General features: G+C 39.7%; 1 protein-coding gene and 1 pseudogene across 1 annotated transcript; both read right to left on the bottom strand.

Moving 5' to 3' along the window:
- Positions 1 to 1,870: 1,870 nt before the first annotated feature.
- Positions 1,871 to 4,065, bottom strand: LOC113562164 (lysozyme c-1-like). Its single transcript, XM_026970574.1, has one exon. The coding sequence runs from the start codon at positions 3,533 to 3,535 to the stop codon at positions 3,023 to 3,025; it is 513 nt and encodes a 170-aa protein (XP_026826375.1). The 5' UTR covers positions 3,536 to 4,065; the 3' UTR covers positions 1,871 to 3,022.
- A 3,147-nt stretch (positions 4,066 to 7,212) lies between these two features.
- LOC113562108 lies at positions 7,213 to 21,869 on the bottom strand (annotated as a pseudogene).
- Between the last annotated feature and the right edge of the window lie 3,216 nt (positions 21,870 to 25,085).

Here is a 25,085-nt window from a genome sequence, read left to right as displayed (position 1 = left end):
ATTGCGCAATCATAAGTCGATGAGAAAGCGCGTCCGCGGCTTCTCGCGCTATTCGTTTACTTCGCACGTCGGATCCGTGCCGCCGACGCGCTGCATGATTAATTGCTGCGAAGCGATACCAAGCGAGATCTCACGTTAATGCGAAAATCGCGGATTTGTGCGCACTCGACGCTCGCTCTTCCTGAATCGCGCCGCTAATGACAATTTCCTCTCCGGCGACTCGAAATGCTCGACAGCAGTTATTAACAGCGAACAATATAATAATGGAGCAATGACAAGCCTCACCGATTACTGCTATCGAGAGCTTGAAGCAAACGCAAATTAGCAGGCAAGAAAACGCGAAACACGGACGAAAAGAGTTCTCTTTTGTTCTTCATTCTGACAGAGCGTCGTTTACACGAGGAATTTTGTTGGTACCAGTCACATCTATTCTAATCTACGTCTTCTAAATAATGATATACAGAGTCATGAAGCGTAATTAAGCGGTGCAACCTTTCTCGGGTCGGATTAATCGCTCGGCTAGTCGATCGCGACGATCGATGCGAGCGCGATGCCTCAGCTCGCACGAAGCGGTCGCCCATAACGAACGAATGATGACCCGGGTCGCTCTCACGCGTCTGCCTCTCTGCTCTTCACTTCCGCTAGTGAAAGGTGCATGTACTCCGACTAGGGGACTACGATAAAACGTACTTACGTGCATCCTCGCGGCGCGCAACGCTCGAGCCAAGTACACCAGCTCTCTATTACTAACCGCAACGATCGTTTGGGAAAAGTGGCCTCAGGAAGATCGATGCATCACTTGGACCGACGATTCTATCGGTGTATCGCAAATAACGCATTCGATCCAGAATCGCAACGCGAAGCGTTACGTCATCATTACAAATTTTAATAATGATGTACATCCTCGGCGAATATGTAGGTTTAGGGAAAGAAGCAAGTCTTCGCGGAATTAATGAGATGTCTGTAATAATAATTTCAAATGAATAACCGTTTCTTATCTTCAGTCGAAGCACTCAGCTTTTCACATAGTAGGAATCGACTTGTAATCTTTCTCTCGTTAAGCAAACATTATGCAATTAGTCACGTGCCGACTATATTTCGCACTTCGTATGCATCAGAAGTACACATCTAAGCGAGCGACTCCATTCGCGATTCTCGAGAGAGAAGAGAAACGCAAAGAGATTCCTGAATCGAGTGCAAAAGAAAGTTTATTTTCTATTGGCCTTGCGCTGACGATCGAAATTTTTCTTCACCTACGATACACTTCGAGCTCTGACGCATTTTATTAGAATTTGTTCTTTCACTAGAATTATTATTTGCGTCAAAGTAATTTTTTACTTGTAAGATTATTTAAAAATAATTTTCTTTCATTGAAATGATTGATGTTGCTATTTTACAAGATAAAATATCTTTGTGACATATCTTCTCTCTTATTCGATATTAAAAATAATAAAATTATTTTGCATTTTACATCGCAGACAAAACTAGGACGTCACAGATGTAATGTCGGCTTGTAAGGTGAAATCTGAAAAATTGGAATTTGCCACTGACCTTGATAGCAAATTCGGAAGACACCGATGCGAGAAACGCGCGACATGCGTTGCGTTAAAAAACGAGAATCGTTCGTCAATCTTCATATCTCGCGGCCTTGATGATTCGTATCGCTTCTCTGAAGCCAGTTAAAAGCAGCTGTATTGTCTCGATATTTCATTTGTGTTCGCGGAATTTGAGGATACAATTGCTTGATTAATCCATCCTTATCAGAATTATTAGAGGCATTTTACACACTTGCTAAATTTGTATTTGAACTAAATATATCTAACAAGGAAATTATTTTTGTATCACAAAGAGATTAAGCACCGTAGTTTCAATTTTTCTTAACTTTATTCTTGATAATTTATATATATTTTTCTCATATACAATATAATTGTAATATTAGAACATCTTAACAATTGTAAGGCTTATAACGATCAACGAGATAGTCAATGTTAAATCATAAGATCGAGTAGATTTCGGTTTTCTTCCAAATAACAGAGAAAATGATAAACAACTTTCATTCTCAAAGATATATTCAAAGCATTTTATTATTCACCTGAAAACATTTGAAGATTAGGATATTAAAAGATTTTTACAACATTTCTCAGATGTTTGTGCCGCTGCGATAAGACTCTCTCTTTTATATTATTCAGCTATAAATTATTCTTATGGCACAAAGTTATTGCGTTGTCACATTTTTGCCTCCGGAGAAATTTCTAAAGGCATGTTTTTTCTATTCTAATGCAGAGACATTTATTTTCTATTGCACAAAATGTCTGCCCACGTGAGTTTTGGGTTCCATGAGTACAACGCGTGGGATTAAACGTGAAGACCGATCCGATGTCTCAGATATTGTGCACGCAGCATGAGTAAAAAGAGATGAAATCGGGAAGGCATCAGGAAAATCTCGTCACGCGTGGTTTTGTGATTCCAAGTTGAAATTTCTAAATCACATTGTATTTCGCGTGGTGCCGCTTGCCAAGTCACGCAACGTGAATTCAACTATAATGGATTGTTGCGTCATATCTGGCTTAAATCCAATCGATAAATTCATATTTTTAAAGTAATCCGGCGCGCTTCGTTTGTGCAAGATATTACGTTCATTGAATACAATGTACTGTCACTGATATAATTAAAGTACCGATTAAAAAATAACATATATAATAACACATTTTGTAAATGAATTGAAATACCGTGAGTATCGTATTACTTATTTAACCAATAATAATCACAAGTAATCTTTGGTAATTAAAATCTTTTCTAGAATTGCTTGTGTCGCCATGCCTATGCAATTAGAAGGAGAAAATCATATATAAATTACATATATATAATTGGAATGTGTTATCATTGAGTTTTGCGCGTTAAATTACAGTTGCTGTTATCACAGAAATACAGTATTAGCATATTTTTAGAATTTTAGAAACATTAATAAAAAACTTACGCGAGGTACGAGGTTCTGGGAATGCTAAAATTCCTGAGTCAAAAATCAAATATCGCTGTCCGTCAATTCATCAGACTCGCGATCGGAAGATAGATCAAAAGCCTCCACGAATTCTAAGTACGCTCTTTTTCGTCTGCAGCCCCCAATGTTGGGCAACGGCTTGTCCTTGCATTTCTTTACCCAGCCGTTCCACGACTTGAATCCTTCCCGGTCGACGATGATCTTGGCGCATGTGATATCGTCCTGTATTTCGTCATCCAGGAAGTCCTCGCAGCGTTTGTTGCAGACACCGCCAACACGTCCTCTGGTGCACCACTTGGCGCTATTGATCTGCAAAATGCCGTACGAATAACTGGATGCCGCTTTTGGACCAGTCACCTTCGTCGTGTCCATCCCGCTCTCGCTCTGCATCAGGCAGATCCAATTGCTGATGAGGCTTCTGCTGATCTTAGCCTTCTCCAGTTGCTTGACGGCCTCGCATTGCTGGTATACCTTGCTCTCCGCCGGCGAGTAAATAGTTACGATCAGAACGGGTATGATCGCCCACAATCTCTTCATTCTTCAACGAATATCTGCCTATGAGACGAAAGTGTGCGTATGATGTTACGTGATGATTGCGATGTATGAATTGGTCTCTTCAGATCAGTCAGGTGACTGGATCTCTTGAGAGTCTGACGGTGCTATCTCCACAGATTCCGTCAGTTGTCAACAGTTTAAGGTTTTGATGGCTCGCGACCCTCCAGGCGAACTTTCACTTTGAAGGAAATGTCCAAGAGAGACGAAAATATTCTCCACTCCTCAGCGTCTAGCTCGGTATTTCGGTGATTAGAGTCGACGCTGCATATATCGCTGACTTTGGCAAATATTGCAGACTCCGTCAATATTTGAGGTAGCTATTGCTCCTCAGCATCAAGAATTCGCGATTCTGTGCTAAGTGGCTTTTCCGAACAAGCCTACTGATTCTGAATAAGCTGGGCTGATTCAGGGGAATTGATGACTTCAATTCTAGCTGATTTCCCCGTCGAAATGCAACGTGGCACAATGAGATGTTGACGACTCATGTACTGAAGATTCACAGTGCGGACATCTGCTTATAAATACGCCGTCTGTCGCTAATACCGTCAACGATCATATCCGGCCTTGAGCTTGTGATACGCTATTATCTACCATCGTAATAAAATGCAAGACTGTCTCCACTTGCCGCTGTCGCTACCGCGCTTTGCAAATCTTACGTTGTTTTTGTTTGTCGCAAATGTCCCGTAAATTCCATCTAGAGAGGTGCAGAAGGCGTTATCAATTGTTCAAGATGCTTGCAATTCCTCTTTTTTGGATGTGAATGACTTTTCCGAGCAAGCATGGTTCTCCATTTAACATTAGGGCAAATTAGTCCAGCTTTTTCTTCCCGAAACATAACGTGGCACGATGATGTTAAAATGCACTGGGTATTTGCGCACTTAACTTGTCTTACGCACCGCGTTGCGACTAATGTAAATCTACAAATGTAAACAACCTTGAGCTTGAGCGATAAGCTACTATCTATTATTCCAATAAAGTGCAATGACAGGCAGTGATAGTGAATCTTTTCGCATTTTGCATTGTGCTTTGTAACTTTACTCCGTACTTGTTAGTACAAATTTTCTATGGATTCCATGTATGTACAATACATGCACAGAGAATTTTATGCACAGAGAATTTGTAAAGATAAGATTGTTAACGCTGAAGAGAATAAGATCGTCAGCACTGAAAGGTCTCTAATATTAATGTGAGAATAATATTAAAAATAATCTAGTTATTAATTTTTTCGATATCATTATTTTTATGAATTATGAAGTTTTCTGTGCATAAGAGTTTTGGAGATTCTCGAGTATCATCGAGCAAATTATATTATATATTATAATTATATATTACGAATTATCGCTACAGAACTATTTCGCAGATATCTATTTTTTTCTGTTTCATCAAACTCGGATGATTGATAAGTTATCATTTATAATATGATTTGCGCGAGTTAATGCGAGAACGATTCTGTTTGCGTTTTGTTTCTTATAATGTTGTAGCTATTTTTGATCTGCAATCTCATCCGCGCTTCTGATTACGAAGTATCCCAGAAACTTTAATCTTCTGCGAATTTTCCAAGGATAAAATAAACAATTGATTCTTTAATATCAGATTTTTAAAGCTGACAGAAATAATATAATAACTTACGGAGACCGAACAAAATTAACTAACTTCAAGATTTTGAGGTACGCGGAAAAAATCTTACATAACATTTCATATCAGAAGAGTTATTTGTAGTATCAATATAAACAATTAGCTAGAATTTGATAAGTGGAAATGCGCATCTATCTCGTATTTTAATTCGAATCAAGCAATCTAATGATGGAAATTCCTAGAAAAGATTATCAGATTTAAATTAAAAGTTAAAGATTTAAAGATTATCAAAAAATATCTGAAAAATATCCAAAATGTCAGATGTTAGTCATATTTGTAAAACTCGAAAGCTTAAAAAGATTTAAATTATTTCAAGAATCTATGTGCGGACGTGCATACGCAACGTACAACTAATATTCTAATAATGTATTAATATATTTTGCATATTTCTCTGAATTTTTGAATGTTTCTCCTTTAACTAAACAGTGTGATAATTTCGAAGCAGCTATACTTACATCAGAACAATCGTAATGTGTCATTACATTTGTTATTATTGGCAGTACATAAAAATACAGAAAAAGAATTCATAAAAGGCACAATAATATCACATTTATTTATAACATTGATACTTATTTCTTAGCCTACCTATTTTAAAATATATATTGTTACGCTTGATTCTTAAAGATATTGACGTCATATGTTCTCATATTAATTTTCTTTTTCTACGGCAGTCATCAGTATACAATATAGCTTTAATAGAGAAAGAGCAGTTTGAAGCAATGAATAGTTATATAATATATATTAATTAATTAATTTAATAACATTCTAATTTTCTTCTTTATGAACAAATATGAAATTTTATTTAAAAAATTTAATTTTTTCTTTTACATTTAATGAAGATCGATTCTAATTATTTCATCAAAGTTGAAGAATAAAAAATTTTATTGCCAAATCTCTTTCTCTCTTTATGTCATATCAATTAAATATAATCCTACATAACAATATCGCGATAAGCGAAATTATTCGAACCAGATCACAAAATCTCAAGTTTTAACTTACAAAGCAAATTATATAAGTAATCGAATTAAACATTCGATTAAAATACTTCTAGTAGTCATAAATATTAATAATATTTGGCGCAATATATTATTAAATTATTACTAGCTGTTTTACAATCAGGCAAAAAGTGAAGACATTATCGAGTAAAATATAACTCATGACAAGCTTAATAATCTCACTTTTGTAAAAAGTGTCAATAAGATCAGGACACTAGAATACTACAAGAACACTATGTTATAACAGTCTTCATCTTCAAGAGAAAAAGTCATTGAGTGTGTCATCTGTTTGCGATAATACGCGGAAAAAGGAGTGTAAATTTATATCTTTCGATAATAATCGAAAGAAATAATATTAGATTAAACTGATTTGACATTTATATTAATCCACTTTTGTTAGACTTCATACAATTTTAATTTATATCATTGCCTTATACCGTAGAAGATGAAGAGATGAAAGGAAAACGCACATACAACTATGAAAATAAACGATACTGTTCTATCCGGAAAGGAGTATCGACAAGAGAATTATTATTCTCATCACATAAGCTAACAACGGAATAGAATTAGAAAGGAAATCGAAATTTTACACCATCCTTAATATGTACATGAGGAATCTATTAACATGCCTGCAGTGTGACTTTGGTGATCTTCAACAATTTCCAGATCTATCTCCGAAAGTCATTACACATAATACCTTTAGCGATCATTATACTTTTCAATTCACTTCAAAAAGTCTTCAAAAAGCCGTGAGGAAACTATATTTTCAATTAAAGCTCCGATACATAGATTTCGCCGCGGTGTGAAAAAGTCAGAATTTATTAACTTTTATCCACTTGACTCTCACAATCTATCGTACCCTATATTTACATCGCGTAACTAACAAGATATTCTGGCACCGAAGTTCAGAAGAGTTCGAATAATCCATTCATTCATCTTATAATACATCACGTGTTTGAAGCTACTAGCAAGAGGTGCATAAAACGAGAAAATCTATTTTAACATTACATTCTCCCACTTTTCTTAAGAAACTGATTGCGCGATTATTCCCATAATATTTTAATTGCGATTATTTTTAACAGCCACTAACTCCCGTTCACTGATCCGTCTTCGTCAACCAGCGGAATTAGTCCTCTTCTGCCTTCTCTCTTTGGCAAAACGCAGTATGTCTGGGTTACCGTAGATCATGTTAGCCAAGGTCTCGATCCCGGCGTATGTGTCAGCCTTGGATCCCATGCACATGGAGAACTGAAGGCTGGAGAGCTGCCGACTGCACTCTATCTCGTGGTACACGTGCACTAGGTGCCTGTCGGCTGCCCTGAAGACGTCGAAACCCGACTTGACCGCCTTTTCGAAGAACTCTACATCCTCCTTGCCCCAGCTTGGATCGAGAGATCCAGACCGCCCACTGCGCGATAGTCTCTTTTGTACAGAGAGACAATCCCGAAGCCGTACTGGCCTCCATGTCCCGAGATCTCGTTTATGATGAACTTGTCCTGCCTGCCAGTCTCGCCGTACACGACCTTGGGATCGTACTGGCTGAAGACGATTGGGAAGTACAACCTCCGACCCGGCAGCGTATTCAGGCGTATCCTGTTCAATGCTAAGTTCGTGAACACGATGTCCACATCGATGAACAGCAGGAGATCGTCAGCCTGAAACCTTGATGCGCCTAAGTCCAGAGCTCTCGCTCGGGAGAAGTTTCCGGAAACTGGAAGAATGTCTATGCCGGCGTTGCGGTACTTGTACTTGAAGTGCTCGATCAGATTTATCGTCTTGTTAAAGGAATCCTCGCTCTTGTGCTGATAGAGCACGACAAGCAGAGATGTCTTCTCGCGCTGGCTAGACAGATATCCTCATAGTTCTGAAGAACCTCTGGAAGATCTCGTAACGGCCTGATAGAGTAGGATAAAGTTGATAGTCTTGCTTTGTACCGGATCTTCATTTTGAGAGTTGAAGTTGAGATTCAGGAAGCTGCCGCGGAGTAATTGTGAATAGACTTGTCGTCTGACTCTCGGTGAGAAACCTCGATGCCATTTACTGTCTCGCGTATTTCCAATCCTGCAAAATTATGTTTGTTATAAAACTTATTTTCCTAATATAAAATATTTATATTTTTGTAAAACATTTAACCACTAATAATGATTACTAAATTGTTTCCTAAAAAAGTTACAATTTGTTTTAATCTTTTAATATCGAATAAGATATAAAATTTTTAAATGTACTGTTTTAAAAAATTTATTTCAATAACAAATTTAATTAATTCAGAGTATCAGAAAGTCAAGAAATCTTCAAAATAAGTTACATGCATTAGTTAATGATAATTCTACCTATTAATAATTGATATTTTAAATGCATACCAGCCAAATATGTGGTAATAATAAATAAATAAAACAAGGAGAGCCCATACGCATATATAAAGACATCAATGATCGTACCAGTAAAATGCTGATGGAGATAAACGTGTCGTCTGACGGGAAGAGTGACCTTTCTGCCCCGGTACTTCCGGTAGACTAATAAAAGATCTAATATCGTGTCAGTCCCATAAGAGTTCAACCCTTCTGTAACCATAAAGGGCCGATCGTTCCTCGACAATGCGACCCGCTGGCCGCGAGTAGGAATTAATGGAAGCTATAACTTCCCTAGTGATATCTTCCAGGCCCTCCTTCACGTCGCTATGAATACGTCGCCTTGGATAGAGTCGGTCAAGCTGTATTCCAACTTCGAGAGGAAGTCCATGGGATCACCTCGTCGCTCGTTGCAGGCTTGAACGACCTCAGGCTCGCCGGTATACCTACACAAACAAGATTTTGTTTAATCAATGTGACTAGTTTTTCTTAATTAGCATCAAGTATCAAGTATTATGCGTTTTCAGTCCATTAATTCAGAAATTGTTATAACAGATTCGTACAATCACGAAATCTTCGCGAGGCATTCCCGATCATTTAGTCTGGCAAGTTGAATCGAAGCGTATCGTATCATCCCGTTTTCCCCTCCCCTTGCTAGACTGGCCATCAATCTGGACAATAAGACAATCAAGCCGAGCAGATTTATTAGCAAGAACTGTCTAGGGAATCATTCTTGAGATTGTCGATTTAATCGACAATCGACTCGTTCAAAAGCGGGACGAATTTTCATCCGCTCGATTTAAGGTTCTATTTCTATTTTTTTCTTTTCTTTTTTTCCTAGTGATGTATTGTATTTAATGACATTCCGAGAAAAGAAGAAAACATTCGGCGAGATGTAACGCGAAGAGATTCGATACGACGATAAGTGCAAAGTCATGCGTCGCAATTCTCGCCTCTCTGTGGGATTGTGTATCCGGTTTCGAGAGGGATTTATAATTTCTCTAGAATACGATTCGATCTAGCTTGATGCACAAGACTCTCGTTAAAACGATGGATGACTGCGATCGCTTATGCACCGTAAATACGGAAGCGTTTAGTTAATAGCGATACGGTAAAAGTTTTACGACGGAAGATGCAGTTCATTATCATAAAGATGTTTCATGCTTCAAAAAATCAGAGAAAGAAAATGTCGATGATTTGTCAACATATATGAAAGAGACGTTTATAAAACATTTACAAAACGAATATGACAATCGTTTAATAATTTATGCTAAATAATTCTACGAGAAACTCTTTTAATGACTCGTATAACGAGCCATTCTCGCATCATATATTCCACTAACAAAGGATGAAAATAACAAAAGGAAAATTGTTTTACATTCCCATAAGCTATGCACAGCTCGATTCCTATAGTCGGTTTGTGAGTAGCGGAAGTGAGAAATCACCTAGCGTGTCCGTGTCACCGGGATAATCTTCGGAATTAGGATCGACCGGAAAAAGACGTACACCCTCCGCTATTTCGTAATTCTTCAAGGTTTCAAGGTTGACTCCCAATTTGTCGGCCATCGCGTGAATGTCTCTGTGCAAATGAATCTTCTCTTGCTGCAGATCTTGTATCCGCAGTCCCTACAAATTAAACAAATTCACATCTACATTCCATCTCAATCCAGTCTGCAAAATGTTAATAAGATATCACATCACATACAGCATAAAAATTAAATGTTAATGCTAATAAGAGTACTAATGCGTTAGTGATACAACACGTATGAATACACATAAAAAGTGCAAACCGGGAATTGTAAAACGCGCTTTTCTCACGCTATTCATTTGTTCACCGTATAACGGTTATCAAGTTATTTCACAGTTACGAAGTGAGCAATACAACGGCCAGTTTTTCTCGTAATTGTAGCGCGATTATAGTGATTATTATACTTGAGAACACCAACCCTCATATAATTGTGTAGCCTATACATGTGAGGCGGACTTTTCACAGGATGCAAAGTAATGGCACGATGAACTTCTTTTTTCTTGAGATTTCCGGTGAACGCCTGGGCCCCGCTGCTGTTGTGGTAGAGAATCGACTGCATCTACGGCAATATCATGAATGCAATAAATGTAACAAAACTTGTTATTCGACAATAATGAAATAAATCATAGGAATACAGTAATATCAGTTTCCTTGGCGATATTGGCAATTTGATATCAAATTCTTGGCAAATCAAGACGCTGTTCTAATATCACATTTGACTTCCCCCGCAATTTCGCAAATCCAATTTAACAAATTTTCTAAAATTGAAATAAATGATCCTCCAACCGCACGTACACATGCACAAATGTAGCCAGAAAAATCTCCAATAATTAAAACATGAGAAATCTGTTGTATTATTATTTAGCGTGTTGATAATTCTCATTCCTCCTCTCCCTTATTTGATCGTTTTCGAATGACACGCTTCTGCTCGTGGACAAAATTAGTTTAAGAACGGCGAATTACCCGATTGAATCGAGCACTCGCCTGATCATCGCGACAATGGTACCGCGTCTGTCGATTTCTATGCGAGCCGGGTATATTAGCTCGCCCCGAATGTCTGAATGCACGCACGAGCGAGCGAGTCTCGGCAAATGGCAATTAGCACGGGCACAAGCGGAGTTAAAGTACGAACTTCCTGCCTGCCGCACTACGACCTATAATAATTATTATTAAGAACGTGGCATATTGCGTCTGGACCAAACCCGCGGAGCAAGTGTTAATCAGTCTGCGCGACTGGGTGTGGTGGTTTCTTATTTCATAGAATTACGTCGGTGCGTCTTGATCGTCAGCGACAAACATCTCGAAACGTCGCTCGTGCAACGCTCCAGCAATTAGAATCATAATCCAAAATAAGATAATGCAAGAGTCGATTGCGTTTTAAATTTAAAATATTGACGTAATGTAAATTTTCTATCCTATTTTCCCAGATTACATTTTTTCAATTCTTCTTCTCATAGTTGTATTAATATTTTAAGCATACATCATTAATATTTATATATGAACATGCATAAATATTTATTTTGGATTTCAATCTCGTACAGAAAACAAACTTTCACTTGGAATCCGCCTTGATAATTTAATTTATCGAGCATCGAATTAATTCCTTAACCCGTTACAACTGCGTAATTCACGTAATTCGGTTATTGGATCACACAAAAGGCTGCTAATTTCGCGGAATTAAAGCGCAATATCACCGCGCGTTATTAGCTTCTCCCTTGCGTCGTAATGTAGCGAAAGCCGCTCTAACGAACTTGCTGACCCTCCACGAAGATCGTAAATCCCTTATCGAACCCCATGAGCGTTCCGATCGATCAATCCGCGTTATTGAACGAGCAAAACTGCACGCAAACGGCCAGTCGTGGCATGCCGCGCGACCACCGTCGCGATTGTTAAGTGTTTCGACCTTATGAATCGAGCATCAAGACGAGAAACGACATATGGTCCAGCCAGTGGGTTAGCAGGCTACGATTTACTGGTACCTAACGAGTGACATCCTCCGTGCACTTTACCTTCGTCCGTTCGTCTCGGACAGGCGACAACGCATGTTGTCTTCAGAAACTCCTCGCGTTTGCGCGCCCACGCAAGTGCACTCGCAATCTCATCCACGCATTGTCGATCGGGACGAGACAACATCGCCGTTTGCGCACCCATACGTGCTCCAAATGAATATTCCAAATGAATTATTAATGAGCGAACCGTTAAATGCACACCTGCTCGCTTCCTCGGCGGCCATGGGCTGCACGTTATCACAAGCTGTCATGCTGAAGAGAGCTCTAACAATCTTCCCTGAAGTGCAGACTTTGATAGATTGATGCAGTTAATCGACAACGGTTCTCCTGCATGTTATTGTTTCGAAACCGATACGTCCGTTTGAAGCGGTTGTCCATAACGTTACTGACCACTTCCGTTATTCTTCTTGAAGGAAAGTTCATTCGTGGTGAGACGGGATGAAAAGGGAAGATTTCGTCACTCTCTTATGCCTTTTTAAACCGAGTCTGTGAGGACCAGTTTTAACGCGCGGAAGCCGAATGTTAATTTACAAATTACATAGATCTATTCTATTATCGTACTTTGTTAATGTAAGAAAATTATTTTAATAACTCTTTCATATTTGTATATTATAAATATATGCGTTTATTGTATAATATTAATAATTTATTTTGTAGAACCGGAGTGTAAAAAATGATATATCAGGTTTTATAATTCTTATTCCGCGCACTTCTTCTCGTTTTGTCTCAAGAGCCCGCATTTTCGGTTCCTCTCGACGTTTACGCATCACTTTCGTTTGATTATTGCGACGTGCGCTGAAGATTTAAGCGCTTCGTGGCACAAATTGTTACTTAAGCGGTACGACCTAATGCGACTGAGTGTCAAGATGGAGAAGAATGGCTCGATCCGTGGCCACTGGGTTAGCAGGGTACGATTCACTTTTACTTAACAACTGACATCCTCATCTGTGCATTGTATCTTCCGACCTATTCCACCAATGGCGTACGCTGGTCCATGATGCAGATGCATATGATTCGTGTATTTAAACCGGCAGTGCATATCATGCTGGATGGGTGCGATCACCATACGTGAACATTGCCCCATAATTTCCGATTAAGTTACGCAGAACCACATAATCGGGCAATGAAGAAGAAAATCAATCCTTTCACAGACACATCCTGAGATTAATTAAATTAGCAAGTTGATGTTGAAGTTGAGCATGGTAAAGACACCTTGAAAGCCCGCTGTTTCGTCTTCTCGCTTTCGGGAGGTCGATTGGAATTAAGATCGAATTGAGATTGAAATGTTCATCAGAATCAGGACAAGGCTCAATTTAAGACTGAGGAATAGTTCGATTGCAGTTGACGCCTGCTACGACACTCGTCGCAAGAGCTTTACGTGGAGTATGTTCAAACATTATCTTCGTCAATACGAGTGGCTGAGCTAATAGATGGGCACACGAGATTGAAGCAAGTTGTACGTGTAAAGAATATGTAGATGCATGAGTGGCTGTATGTAACACATCGGATAAACCAGAGTCCAATCTGCGATGCTGTACGTGTGCGTTAATCAACAAATCGTCATGTGTTAAAAGTACATGCGTTCCTGCCAGTGTACGCGTCCATGCATGTGGATGCGAAAAAGAAAGGAGGACCAAAATAGCCACAGCGTCGTGCGGGTGACAATAAAACGAACCAAGTACACTTTGTGGAATACTAATAAAAGGGTCCCACATTTGCTGCTGAAGCATGATACAATGGCATATGTTCTCTCTGTTGCAAAAATGTCATTGTGTGGAAATTGTGTAAAAAATTATGTACAAATGAAATAGCAGATGAAATAAAATAGAATACGAAATAAATTAGAATAGTAAAATAAAATTGCAATTTGATTGTATATCAATTAATTTGAATACTTTGAATATTTATGAAATATTGTGGTTGCCACAGTATCAAGGTTTATTAAAGATACGCTATAGTCAATAAAACAGCCGATTTAGCAGTAAACATGACATCAAAGTGCAATAATGTTTTGGTAATCAGCAAGATAGCGATATTCAGCATGTACTTTTGTCGACTTATGATAAGATAAAATGTTCGAGTTACCTATCTGCGTGCGATATGCTGCAGCATCGTGTCGCCGACGATAAAACGAACGAATCGACAGACTACGAATCACGAGTGTTCCTCAGGTGCAAGGAGAAGAAGAAATGATATTTTAAGAAGCACAGAAGAATCAATAGAATTTGTAGCAAGAACCTCAATTTATGAAAATTATCCTGTAATTATATACACTACTATTTTCATTCATTCTCTTCATCTATTATACCAACGCGATTACGCCAGCTTGTTCTTTCCATTATCGTGATCCAAGAAAAGAATTACCTCGTAACTCCAAGTGCAGGGAATCCCCGCGTACTTTTTCACGCATCTGCCCAGCTCGACGTCTTCGTGCGTGGTGTACAAATGGCGCAGGCAGTACTTGATGTGCGGCACGATCCTTCTCAATGTCTCCCTAGATAGCACTACCCCAGGACCACCCATGCAGAAGTTCTCATCGTACTCCAGCGACAGCAATCCAAATTCCTCCGAGTTACCTCTGCCGGCCTGTCCGATGTACATTGCCCTTCTAGAATCGACGGACCTCAGCAACGTCTCCAGCCGGTCCGTTCTCACGTATACATCATCATCCGCTCTCAGGAACCACTCGAAGCGATCGCCAAAAGTGCTCCACATATATTGCAGCATCATGAAAGATTTCTTTTGCGGCGGATAGGTGTCGTCTACCCGTGGTAACGGTACCAACGGCAGATCCGGACAGTTTTCAGGAACCGTCGAGGACTCCGATGAGAAGAAGGCTATCCTACCGGGTAATTCCCTGCCCCATGTTTCGTAGACGGCTTTGGCACGCGTGTCCAGATATTTCTCAGCCGTCATCACGCCCACGAACACCAAGTTCGACATGGAGCTGTTGATTCGCTCGTCGTCCCTCAGCTTCGGTATGTTTTGAGCCTGCAACGTTTGCAACGATCGTATACTGGGTGCGGAAGTCCAGATGGCGACCTGTTGACGCTGCTGATTGGAGACGATCAGTCGGTAGCTGAGGATCAGAAAACCCAGGATCAGGCCCACGAAGAGGCCCAGGAAGGCGCTGCCCAGTCCACGCCGTTTACGCATCACTGGGTGATACGTCACCTCTCCCATTTGCGCTCTTCGGGGATCTCCGAGCCCTCGCTCGGATTCATCCTCGTCATGGTATTCGTGATCGCCCGCTCAGGTATAGCAATTAGTCCCGTCAGAGGATACCCTTTGAGCAATCCCATTGCTCTGCCCGCTCTAAAACGGGCGAACTCTCTTCGAGATAGAGAAAGCCTGTAGATAAAATTCGTTCTACATTATTCTCTAAATAGGATTCCAAAAACATTTGTTTTTAGAAATTCTTAAGTTAGTTTTACGTTAATTTTATTATTTACCTATTATTTAGAAATAATTTTTTTCTGTAATATGAATTATATTATTTTGTGCATAAATTGCATTGTTTTATAACTCTAAACATTATAATATAATTTTATATAATAAAATAATATGTTACGAACAGCATAAATAGATGTAAATTAATTAAATTATTTATTATGCAAAATAGATTTTAAAGCACTTTCGTAAAATTTAGTTTTCTATTATCATGTGTCTACGTAATTTAAAAGATACTAATTATAATTGTGGACTCTGGATCTTGAATATAATTTCGCACGAGATCTTCCTCAAAGGACAGCCTTCTCGCAGGAGCAGATGTCTTGCGATAGCACACAGCATGTGTTTGAGGACTTAAACGAATTCTATGAGCAGTGAACCTTGATTTATGCTCCGGCTATTTGTAAAATAAACTCTAGCTGTTTGATCTTGGTTTCTCTGCGCGAAACCGCCTTTCAGTATTATTAGTCAGAACACTCAGAACCCTTTCACGCAAGAAATTCGGATCCAGTTATTCTCAACCGTTACAGTTATATTCGGCAATAATACTGATTTATATTAAATCCCACTGAAGCAGATATAAATTCTAACGGAACTTACATTAAACTGTTGCTTCGAGATGACGATCATATTATATCGGCAGTCGCGTAACTGAGACAAGCGCAGTGTAAATGATGTTTTGCAATCTGAAAACAAAGCAAATTGCAAAACCTATAAAACAAGTCATTGACATCCGTATATAAAATCATTTACGAATACAATACATAATACTACAGCTACTTTCAAAGAAGAAGGTCACACGCATGTTCAGCAACGAAGACTAACCAACGACGTCAGCAATTAATGCTCAGTCATTTTTCACCATCACAAGCGTATACATTAATATATAGCTTGAACTTGTGGTGTACAAATTAACTTGTACAAGTTAACTGGTTAACAAATTAAATAATATCCGAAGCGAGATTTTGCATCCAATCGCATCAATCCGTATTAACATTTTATTTGTGATATTTTACAATTACAGTTGGAAGCCGCGCAATTCATGATTATTGACGAGTAATGGCTCTCCACTTGCAAGTGCTCCAAAATTTTAAGACGATACAGAGGTGACAGGTCCGAGAAAAATACATTTCTGCATGATTAGCATTTAATGACTAGTTATGTGGCCAGCGATAACGAGAATGAGAACAAAGAGCTCAGTGTGCGTCTAGAAAGTCGAATGAAATGTGCGGCGAGCAGAGTGGCGTGTTCAGAAAATGAGAACCCGACGCCGTTACCAGCCTTTCTCGACGAATTAACCGGGGTACGAGGAGTTCTGTTATTTTTCATGATCGCAGCCAGGAATGTGCATTCCGTCTGCTCCAAATGTAAATTCATAGCGGATTACGAGTGGTATACGAGTAGTTCGCGTAACTGTAATTGATATCTCTTGCGTAATTCGCCAATGGCATTAATATAACTGTACCATGCAGACTTTCCCTCTAATTATTCAGCCATCATAATAATGCTAATTTTTAAATATTTGCTAATGAATTACGTATTTCTGCATGTTTTTCCAGCAAACAACCGCAGACGTAATGGAATTTTAAAATACATGTTCTAGATACGAATCCTGAGCGCTCTTCTTCGAAAAACATAGCGAAACTCCAAAGCGTTTGAAGAGGATGATGTATTCCTTGTGTGCTCTTCGTTTTGGGTATCCTGCGAAACTGCAGTTCTATACACATCGTTATCCCTAATTTATTTCCTTCCAAATCGGCGTAGACAAAGGCTCGATTCTTGGCGAAACCGGTTCCAGACCGGCTAATGTGCACATGTGTGCATATCGACAAAGTAGTTCTGAGTAATGAGATGCTGTTCGGCGAAACTTTACAATTTTACCGAGCCACGAAGACCGCCTCCAAATTTGCGATTTCCTGGTAACACGCTGAATGACGAAGTAATTTCAGAAATTTCTTTAAATTCGAATCAGACATCAAAATAATTATCGATCCGATCATTTTTGGAAATTTTGTAAATGTTTAAAAAAACGTATGAGGATTTTTTTCGTGGTATGATTAACTTTTCCGGCATTACATGTTAATTATTCCAAGGTCGATTCTCTGAAATCAAGATGTTACGGGCGGATAATTGTTCTTGTGTAATAATACGCGCTTTACTAATTCATTATTTATAAGATCGTTCATTATCGTTGATTGTTCCTAAGCAGTCTTCGCACGCTCGCTTCCGTTCACACGTATCACACGGGATCATTAGAGAAAACCACGTATAATTGTTCTTAAAAATTCTTGCTAAGGTCAGTTAACTTGCGTGCGCTTGTAGCATAATGTGACGAAGGATGCACAGATTCGCTTTAGTGCAACGATCAAACCGGCCGCTTCTGGTATGGTTATTAATTAAACCGCGGTGCACATCTAATTATCCTTTCATCAACTACATCTCTAATTAAGGCACGTCAACACCATGATATTCTCTTTATTAAACTATGAATTCATAAATCACATTAATTGCGGAAATCCATCTCATGCGTACAACTTCATTTCTCTGATGACAAAATCATAATAATCTTCAAGTACACTTGTATAAGAAAAATATAATAACACAATAACAAATATTTTTGAATTTCCACAATCCTCAAACCATTCATTTCACCGATCGCACTGATACGTCGATCGCACAGATAAATATTCTTCACAAAAACGCCATTGCGAGTCTCGTACAAAATTATTATGGCTGATCGCGATGACCGGCTATAATTTGTAGAACCATTCAACGACAAGGACAACGTACTCGAGCCGATTAGTGCCGTTGTTTTTTCTTTTGCTGTCCGTGGTTCTTCCGGTATTTCAGAAGAAAGAGCGGATCGGATGCAGCGAATTGTTGCGCACAAAAATCGTCGTGTCCGCGAGAGGAGTCACGAGTAGCGACGCAGTAATCGCGATTACACGCACGACTTCTCGAATCCACGAAATCCCGGTGTCCGTCCCGTTAAAGGATACGCTCTGGTGTGACGTGCACGAACGAGTATACGTACGAAAGGCGGGAGAACCGGTTTAAGCCGAAAGTCCGAAGCTGAAGAGCGCCGCTAGATCGTGCGTTCGGAGCGCGACGTCTAGCCGATTTAAACGGAGAAGCGATAGAGAATGTGCGTTTTACGTCAAAGTGGTCCTTTAAAATGGAAATTACGGTGTGAGATCATGGTTTACGCAAACCATGGCCAGTGGTGTCGAAAAAGATGGAACAGTGAAAAGATACGAAATCTACACGAATCATATTTAAAGAGAGAGAGAGATTTAATAATTGATATTTAATTGTAGGAAATTATAGATCGATGCATTCTTGCCGATTGATCGATGAATGGATCGATGAATGGATCTCAAAAAATGACTCCTTCCTTTTTTGATGACGTGATATTTGCATGTAGCCAGAAAGATGGAAAAAATAATAGAAAACGATGAAAAATACTTTGATTTGTGCTGTATCGTTTTATTTCAACAAACAAACATTGAAAAAGTAAGATTTATCGATCTAATATATTTCATCGTACAGAGAAATCGAAAAATGTGCATACTTTTCTCCTCTCAATCGCAAGGATCGAAGCGAGAAATTTGTTTATCTTGTACTACACATTTGGAATTCTTATCGCTCGCTAAATCCATGTGCAAAACGTACTACAAATGTTTTCTTCATGATTACGCAAACATGAGCTTACACGAGGTATCGCGTCACACGCGCATTGACAAACATGTTTCCGGTTTTCAACCGAATCTCTATCTTGATCTCCACAAACCGGCCATCTTTATCGAGTTTCGCTATCTCTTCTCTCTCTTTGTAGAATAGAACAGACTTTGCCTCACAGAAAATACATTCCGGAAACGACGTCGCGGAACGGAACCACGGAAATACCGGAAACTCACGCACCATCCACATCAGGTTCTAAAAGACAGTTTGATAGAGACAATGTCCAGATCTGATCATCTGAAGTCGCGGTTAATCAACCACAGAATGATTTATTATACTCATATATGGACGTTACGATAGCTCGTGCAACCTCTGAAGTCGTCGTTTCTTTCAGTTTCTTTCGAGCTTCTTCGACGAGAAGAGTCAGCGCCGCTAATTGTTCCCACAGACAACGAGACGTGGAAGTGTCGGGCGACCGCCGATGACGGGTTGTGCGACCAGATCGTCGTGGAGCAGATCGAGATGGGAAGGGACCGTTCGGTTGACCGGTAAGCTGGGGACCACTGGATGAGAGGAGTCATCGACTCTCTTGCTGTTGCACGACACGACGGTTCACGACGAACGGCCTCGTCATTCGTTGCTCGAACGACCCTATTTCATGCTCGGGTACACCCTCGTGGGAACACCGGCGGCTCTTACCGAATTTAATCTTATCGTGCACCCGTGTAAGTGGATTTTCCTTGACGGCGGGTCCACCGGGCCCTTGGCGACTATTGATCGGAAAATTTTATCGCAAGTATATTTCCTGACGACTCGAGGATGCAATACGATGATAGTTCGGTTGCTTGAATTCGCTTGAAATTTTTCCCGTTACATTGACGATGGAAGATGAAACTTGAATCTTTCAAGCGAAGGACATCGGCGAATTCGATGAGAAATTCTGCGGTTATTAAGCAGAGCGTTACACGATAGTTTAATATTAATAGCGCAGAATAATGTCTAATGTCTGCGTGCGTTAATTATTAATAAGTTTTGCAAATCGTTCTTTTTTTATGAGTATTTCTTTAGGAAGAGGAAATTTGACGTTAAAATTAAGAATCATTATCGTGAGGAGATATGCTAACCCTGCATCTTATTATATGATGAGATGCTGCATCAGCATCTCTAGCACTCAAGTAACTACAAGAACGCAGAAATTATTGTATCATTAAAATTCTGGTTACAGAAAAAATCCAGTTATCAAAATCAAAGCCTTTATACTTATAAATATCGTGCATAATAAATTTCGTTCTCTTAAAAAACACGTGATAAGTAATAAGTAACGTTTTATTCAAAAAAAGAAAAGAATTTGAAACTTGAGGAATTTTAATAGAAAAAATAAAATTTTCACAGAAGTAAAAGGAAAGTATTTGCGAAAACACATCTGAAAACACGTATCTTCTCTCTAGATAAAAGTAATTGATGGAACAATTTAGCCTTGTCATCAAGTTTCTGTGAAATCTGAGTGAATGCAACATGTGAGTCAATATTTGTTAATATTATCTCACGAAGCAATATGAAGGTGAAGCTCAAAATCGACGTCAATCGACGTTATGTCAACAAGTAGAATAAAATCAAAGAAATCTCAATCTTTGATTTTAAATTTCGAACAGAGAATTATAGTATACATGTAATGCAGTTAATTAAATTTTTATTTTATTTTTAATTAGACAAACTGCAATGTTGCAACGGAGGTCGCAACATATTTTTAATAGAATATGACAGCAGCTCATTGTCAAATAAAGACTGGACACGTCTGCTCTTCGATAGCGATACTTCGTTACCGTTCCTCTCCGTGAAACACGATCAGTCACAAAAATAGATCTTTCTCCAGGAAGAGTGACTTACTTTCCAGAACACCGACAACTGTCTTTTCGTCAATGCCGCCCACATTGTTTCCGGCTGCGCACGTGGTGCACCATTCGCTTCTCACGACAAAAACTACCGTATGTTACTTTCAATAGCAAACGTGAACTTCTACAAATTACATAATCAAAATCACGCGAACTTCACTTAAAAGCGAAACTCAGCGAGTACGCAAATTTAGAGTCTTTCTCGATATGAGCTTGTCGAGCCATTAATTTGGTATCGATTTGTCAATCATCATTATTTTAAAGGGATCCGTTAAATTCTAAAGCGAAGCGGAAATAAGAAAACGTCGTTGACTTACATAAAACAATATATATCCCTTTTCTTGATAAAAAATCTTTGAAACACACACTTTCCAATTTTTGTATTTAACGAAAGTCCTTTTTCCAATGAGCCCTTCCCAACCGCACTCTTTCAGTTCACTATTACGCTACAAAGGCCGGAGTAAAAAACTTCCACAAATTTGAACCAAACAAAATTTACAATAATAAATGAATATTTCAACTTGAAAATCAAGAATTACTAATTATCGTTTCATTTTTTTTAATCATCAGCTCTTTATGCTGATCGGGAAATCGGCAAGTCGCCGACGTAGTGGGCACTTACGGAAGTGCTGAAGAATTTAAAATAAAGGGTGGTATCCTCGCCCACGCCGGAAATGCGATCCGATTAAAAACCGGCGCGGAGGCAAGCGGCGGCGGCGGCGGCAGCCGCTTTTCAAATCCAACTGGCACGTGATGTTGCGAGCAGGATGCCACCGCCGCGACTGAGCAGGGTCGAGAGTCGGCGGCCACGGCGGGGCAGATGGAGCGCGGTCGACAGGCCGGGAGAACCGGAGAACCTACGCGATGAGAGACGATCAGGCCGGCTCGAAACGACAAGCCGAGAGAGCTTTTCGACCGACAGCCGGCGTATCGACTTTTCCGTCTCGCCTTTCGCCGACCTCCCATTCGAGGACTTCATCAACTAAAGTGCATAGGCTGGCCCAACCGCTCTCCCGCTCTTGACTTCGGTAACCCTCGTTGCTGAGTCGCTCTCCGGCTCCTCTTCCGGTTCTGCGGATTCTCGTGAAGAGACGCCGCGGCACCGTCAAAGCGGCGCGGACAAATCGGAATTTCAATCGGTGGATTGACAGGGATTGATTACATTTTAGGATTCTTAGCATGATTCTTACGCGAAGTGATTTCCTAATACTTTCAACAGCGATCACTCTTGTATTCGAGCGTCTCTGAATTGGCACTGGTGTTCAGCAGATTCTAATGAATTTTATCAAGTTTTGCGAAATCAGGAAAAAAGCGCGCGGCAGTTTATTATGGGACTGTCTGGAATTGGGATAATTCGATTAAACGTGCAATTCGGAGAAGACGGCAGAAAACAGAACAAGTGCTGGATTGTTGAGAAGCACGCGACTGATAATAAACTTGAAGTAAGGATTTCCGTACTTCCGTTAGCGTTCTCCACTGGGGCCGTGAGACGCAAACAACAACTGTATGCTCGTTGGCGGACCGTTTAGTCGCGGTATCTGCCGCTGAATCTATTATCTAAATCCGCTCCAGATCGCAAGATTGAGAAACTGCGGCGGTGAGCGCAACACAATAGCGATCAAAAATGATATGTAATGGCAGTTCGCAAAACCGACCGGCAGTCATCGACCACTGCATTCGCGAGTGCCCCAGGAGAGAATACGATGAGTCATTTTCGCTAATCGTAAGCACGGACTCGTAAGCGCATTCCGCTTTTCGAATGACACAGCAGATTCTCGGGTTGATTGGATCATTAGAGCTGGTCACCGCCCTCTTCGCACGGAAGTAAGCGACAACATGGAATGTTTAAGTAAATATTCAATCGACCACTGTCTCTGATCAAGGGGCAATCTTCTATCTATCTTCTATCTGATCGATTCATGCTGCGTTCGTCGCGTCTGAATCTTTAATGAACTGGAAAATAGCGAAAGCTCTCTCTCTCTATCTCTGTCTCTCTGTCTCTGTCTCTCTCTCTCTCTCTCTAAACGCGTCTAATAAAATATCATCATGATATCTTCCGCGTATGACAAGATGTCGAAGCGCAATAACGGGGCTTCGACAATGTCATCCACCGATTGATTACGCATTGGCGACGTAATCTCTTATCGTAAGCCACTGGACAACTTCAATCGCACCTTTCGTGATTTAACAAATACTTTATCAATTGCTTTGTGTCAGTTGCTCAGTGATATTAAATATATGTGTGTGTTTCGTAATATCAGTTATACAGGGTGTCTGACATAAAGCGAAAACTCTCTCGCCCACAGGTAGATCTCGTCAAACTGAATTAAAAAGTCCTGTACCATTTTGCAAACAACTACGTAAAATTTCGAGTAATTAAGTAAAGAAAGTTCGCTAATTCAGCGGACGCGAGAGAAGAATGAATGAATGAACGTAAAAAACGACTAGTCGCGCGCGCGATGCGATAGCAGCGAGTATCGGATTACAGCGGCAGGCGAGACGACGCTTCTAAGAAATACGACACTTTCTCGGCAACACGAGCGCTTGAATGAGACGCTGAGAAATTATTGTCCACGCGTCGTCTCACCTGCTGCTGTAATCCGATACTCGCTGCTATCGCGTTCTAAGAAATACGCTCGCATCGCGCGCGTTAGCCGTTTTTTACGTCATTCATGCCTACTTCCCTCGCTGCCAATCGCGTCCGCTGAATTAGTGAACTTTCTTTACTTAATTACTCGAAATTTTACGTGGTTGTTTGCAAAATGGTACAGGACTTTTTAATTCAGTTTGACGAGATCTACCTGTGGGCGAGAGGTTTTTCGCCTTATGTCAGACACCCTATATATATGAATTAACTAATTCAATCGAGGAAATATATACGATCAATCGGAATTATTTCATTGGTTGCAAACGATATGACATGTCTCATTAAATAAGAGAAATTTAATTTGCTTCGGATTACGATTACGAAGATACAAAGGTACCATCTAATTGGACCAAATAAGATTTTGCTTTCCACGACTAATGAGTATCATAGGGAAGTTATGAAATATTAAGGAAAACATAAAATATAAAATATCGGATGCTAGACTGGTTTCCACCACGAATGACGAGCGTTATGGTCAACTTTGTATCAGGCACATGTGCGTGACACCATTGCGAGTACTCGCGTCGTTAAACGCGCCCACCCAGTACAGCAAGAACAGCAGAAGCCGCCGTTACGGCCGGCTCTACAGCTGCGTGTCTGTAAAGCAGGAACTTCCGTCGAAATAAAGGCGAATTGAGCTACCTTTACGCTTCGTGAATTTCGCATTATCTCTCATTCGCCGCGCTCGATTCTTGATAGACCGGAACGATCGGATTAAGACACGAAGCAGCGACGTGTAGGAGTGTGAAACACGTAGGGTGTGTGCGTGAAGCGATATGTCGTTAAATTATTACCCGGATCTATGCATACCCGAGTTTTTACGCGTTGATCGAGGCGATAATCGGAGATCCGATCTAAATCTGACAGACGAAGCTTACACGATAGATAGCATAAAAAGAAACGGAGCAGTCTGAGAGAACCTTCATATCTTAGATCTTGAAATAGAAAACTTGAAATCCCGCGTACTGAAAATGTTCAGGGCGATAGAGATCAAGTATCTAAAGAAGCTGTTGTTACTGCATTTTCAACAGGTCTTTGATTGCTTTTTCATTTTAGTTTTGATTATAGATTTAAACGCAGGAAGCATTAGAAATTATAATATGACTAGTCTGAATAGAGGTATTGATTTCTTATTAAATAAAAAATTGAAAGCGGCAGGTTTCTTTTCTTTAGTTCCATCTCTTCCATCTAAATAATAGCGCTTTCGCAACGGAATTTGTCAGCTTTTCCAACTTCCCTTTAATATGAAATTCTTAAATGAGAGATATTGTTGCACATTATTATTAATGCTTCTTGATAAGATGTTTTTACAGAAGTTAAATTATCGGTTAGCAGTCGGTAACGATA

Source organism: Ooceraea biroi, chromosome 1 (genome assembly GCF_003672135.1).
Source record: "Ooceraea biroi isolate clonal line C1 chromosome 1, Obir_v5.4, whole genome shotgun sequence".
Lineage (NCBI taxonomy): Eukaryota > Metazoa > Arthropoda > Insecta > Hymenoptera > Formicidae > Ooceraea > Ooceraea biroi.
Note: the sequence above shows the minus strand (reverse complement) of the source record. Positions and strands in the feature narration are given on the sequence as shown.

What these genes read in the sequence shown, in the direction of transcription:
- LOC113562164 (XM_026970574.1), bottom strand. Translation starts at nt 3,535, where the DNA reads ATGAAGAGATTGTGGGCGATCATACCCGTTCTGATCGTAACTATTTAC.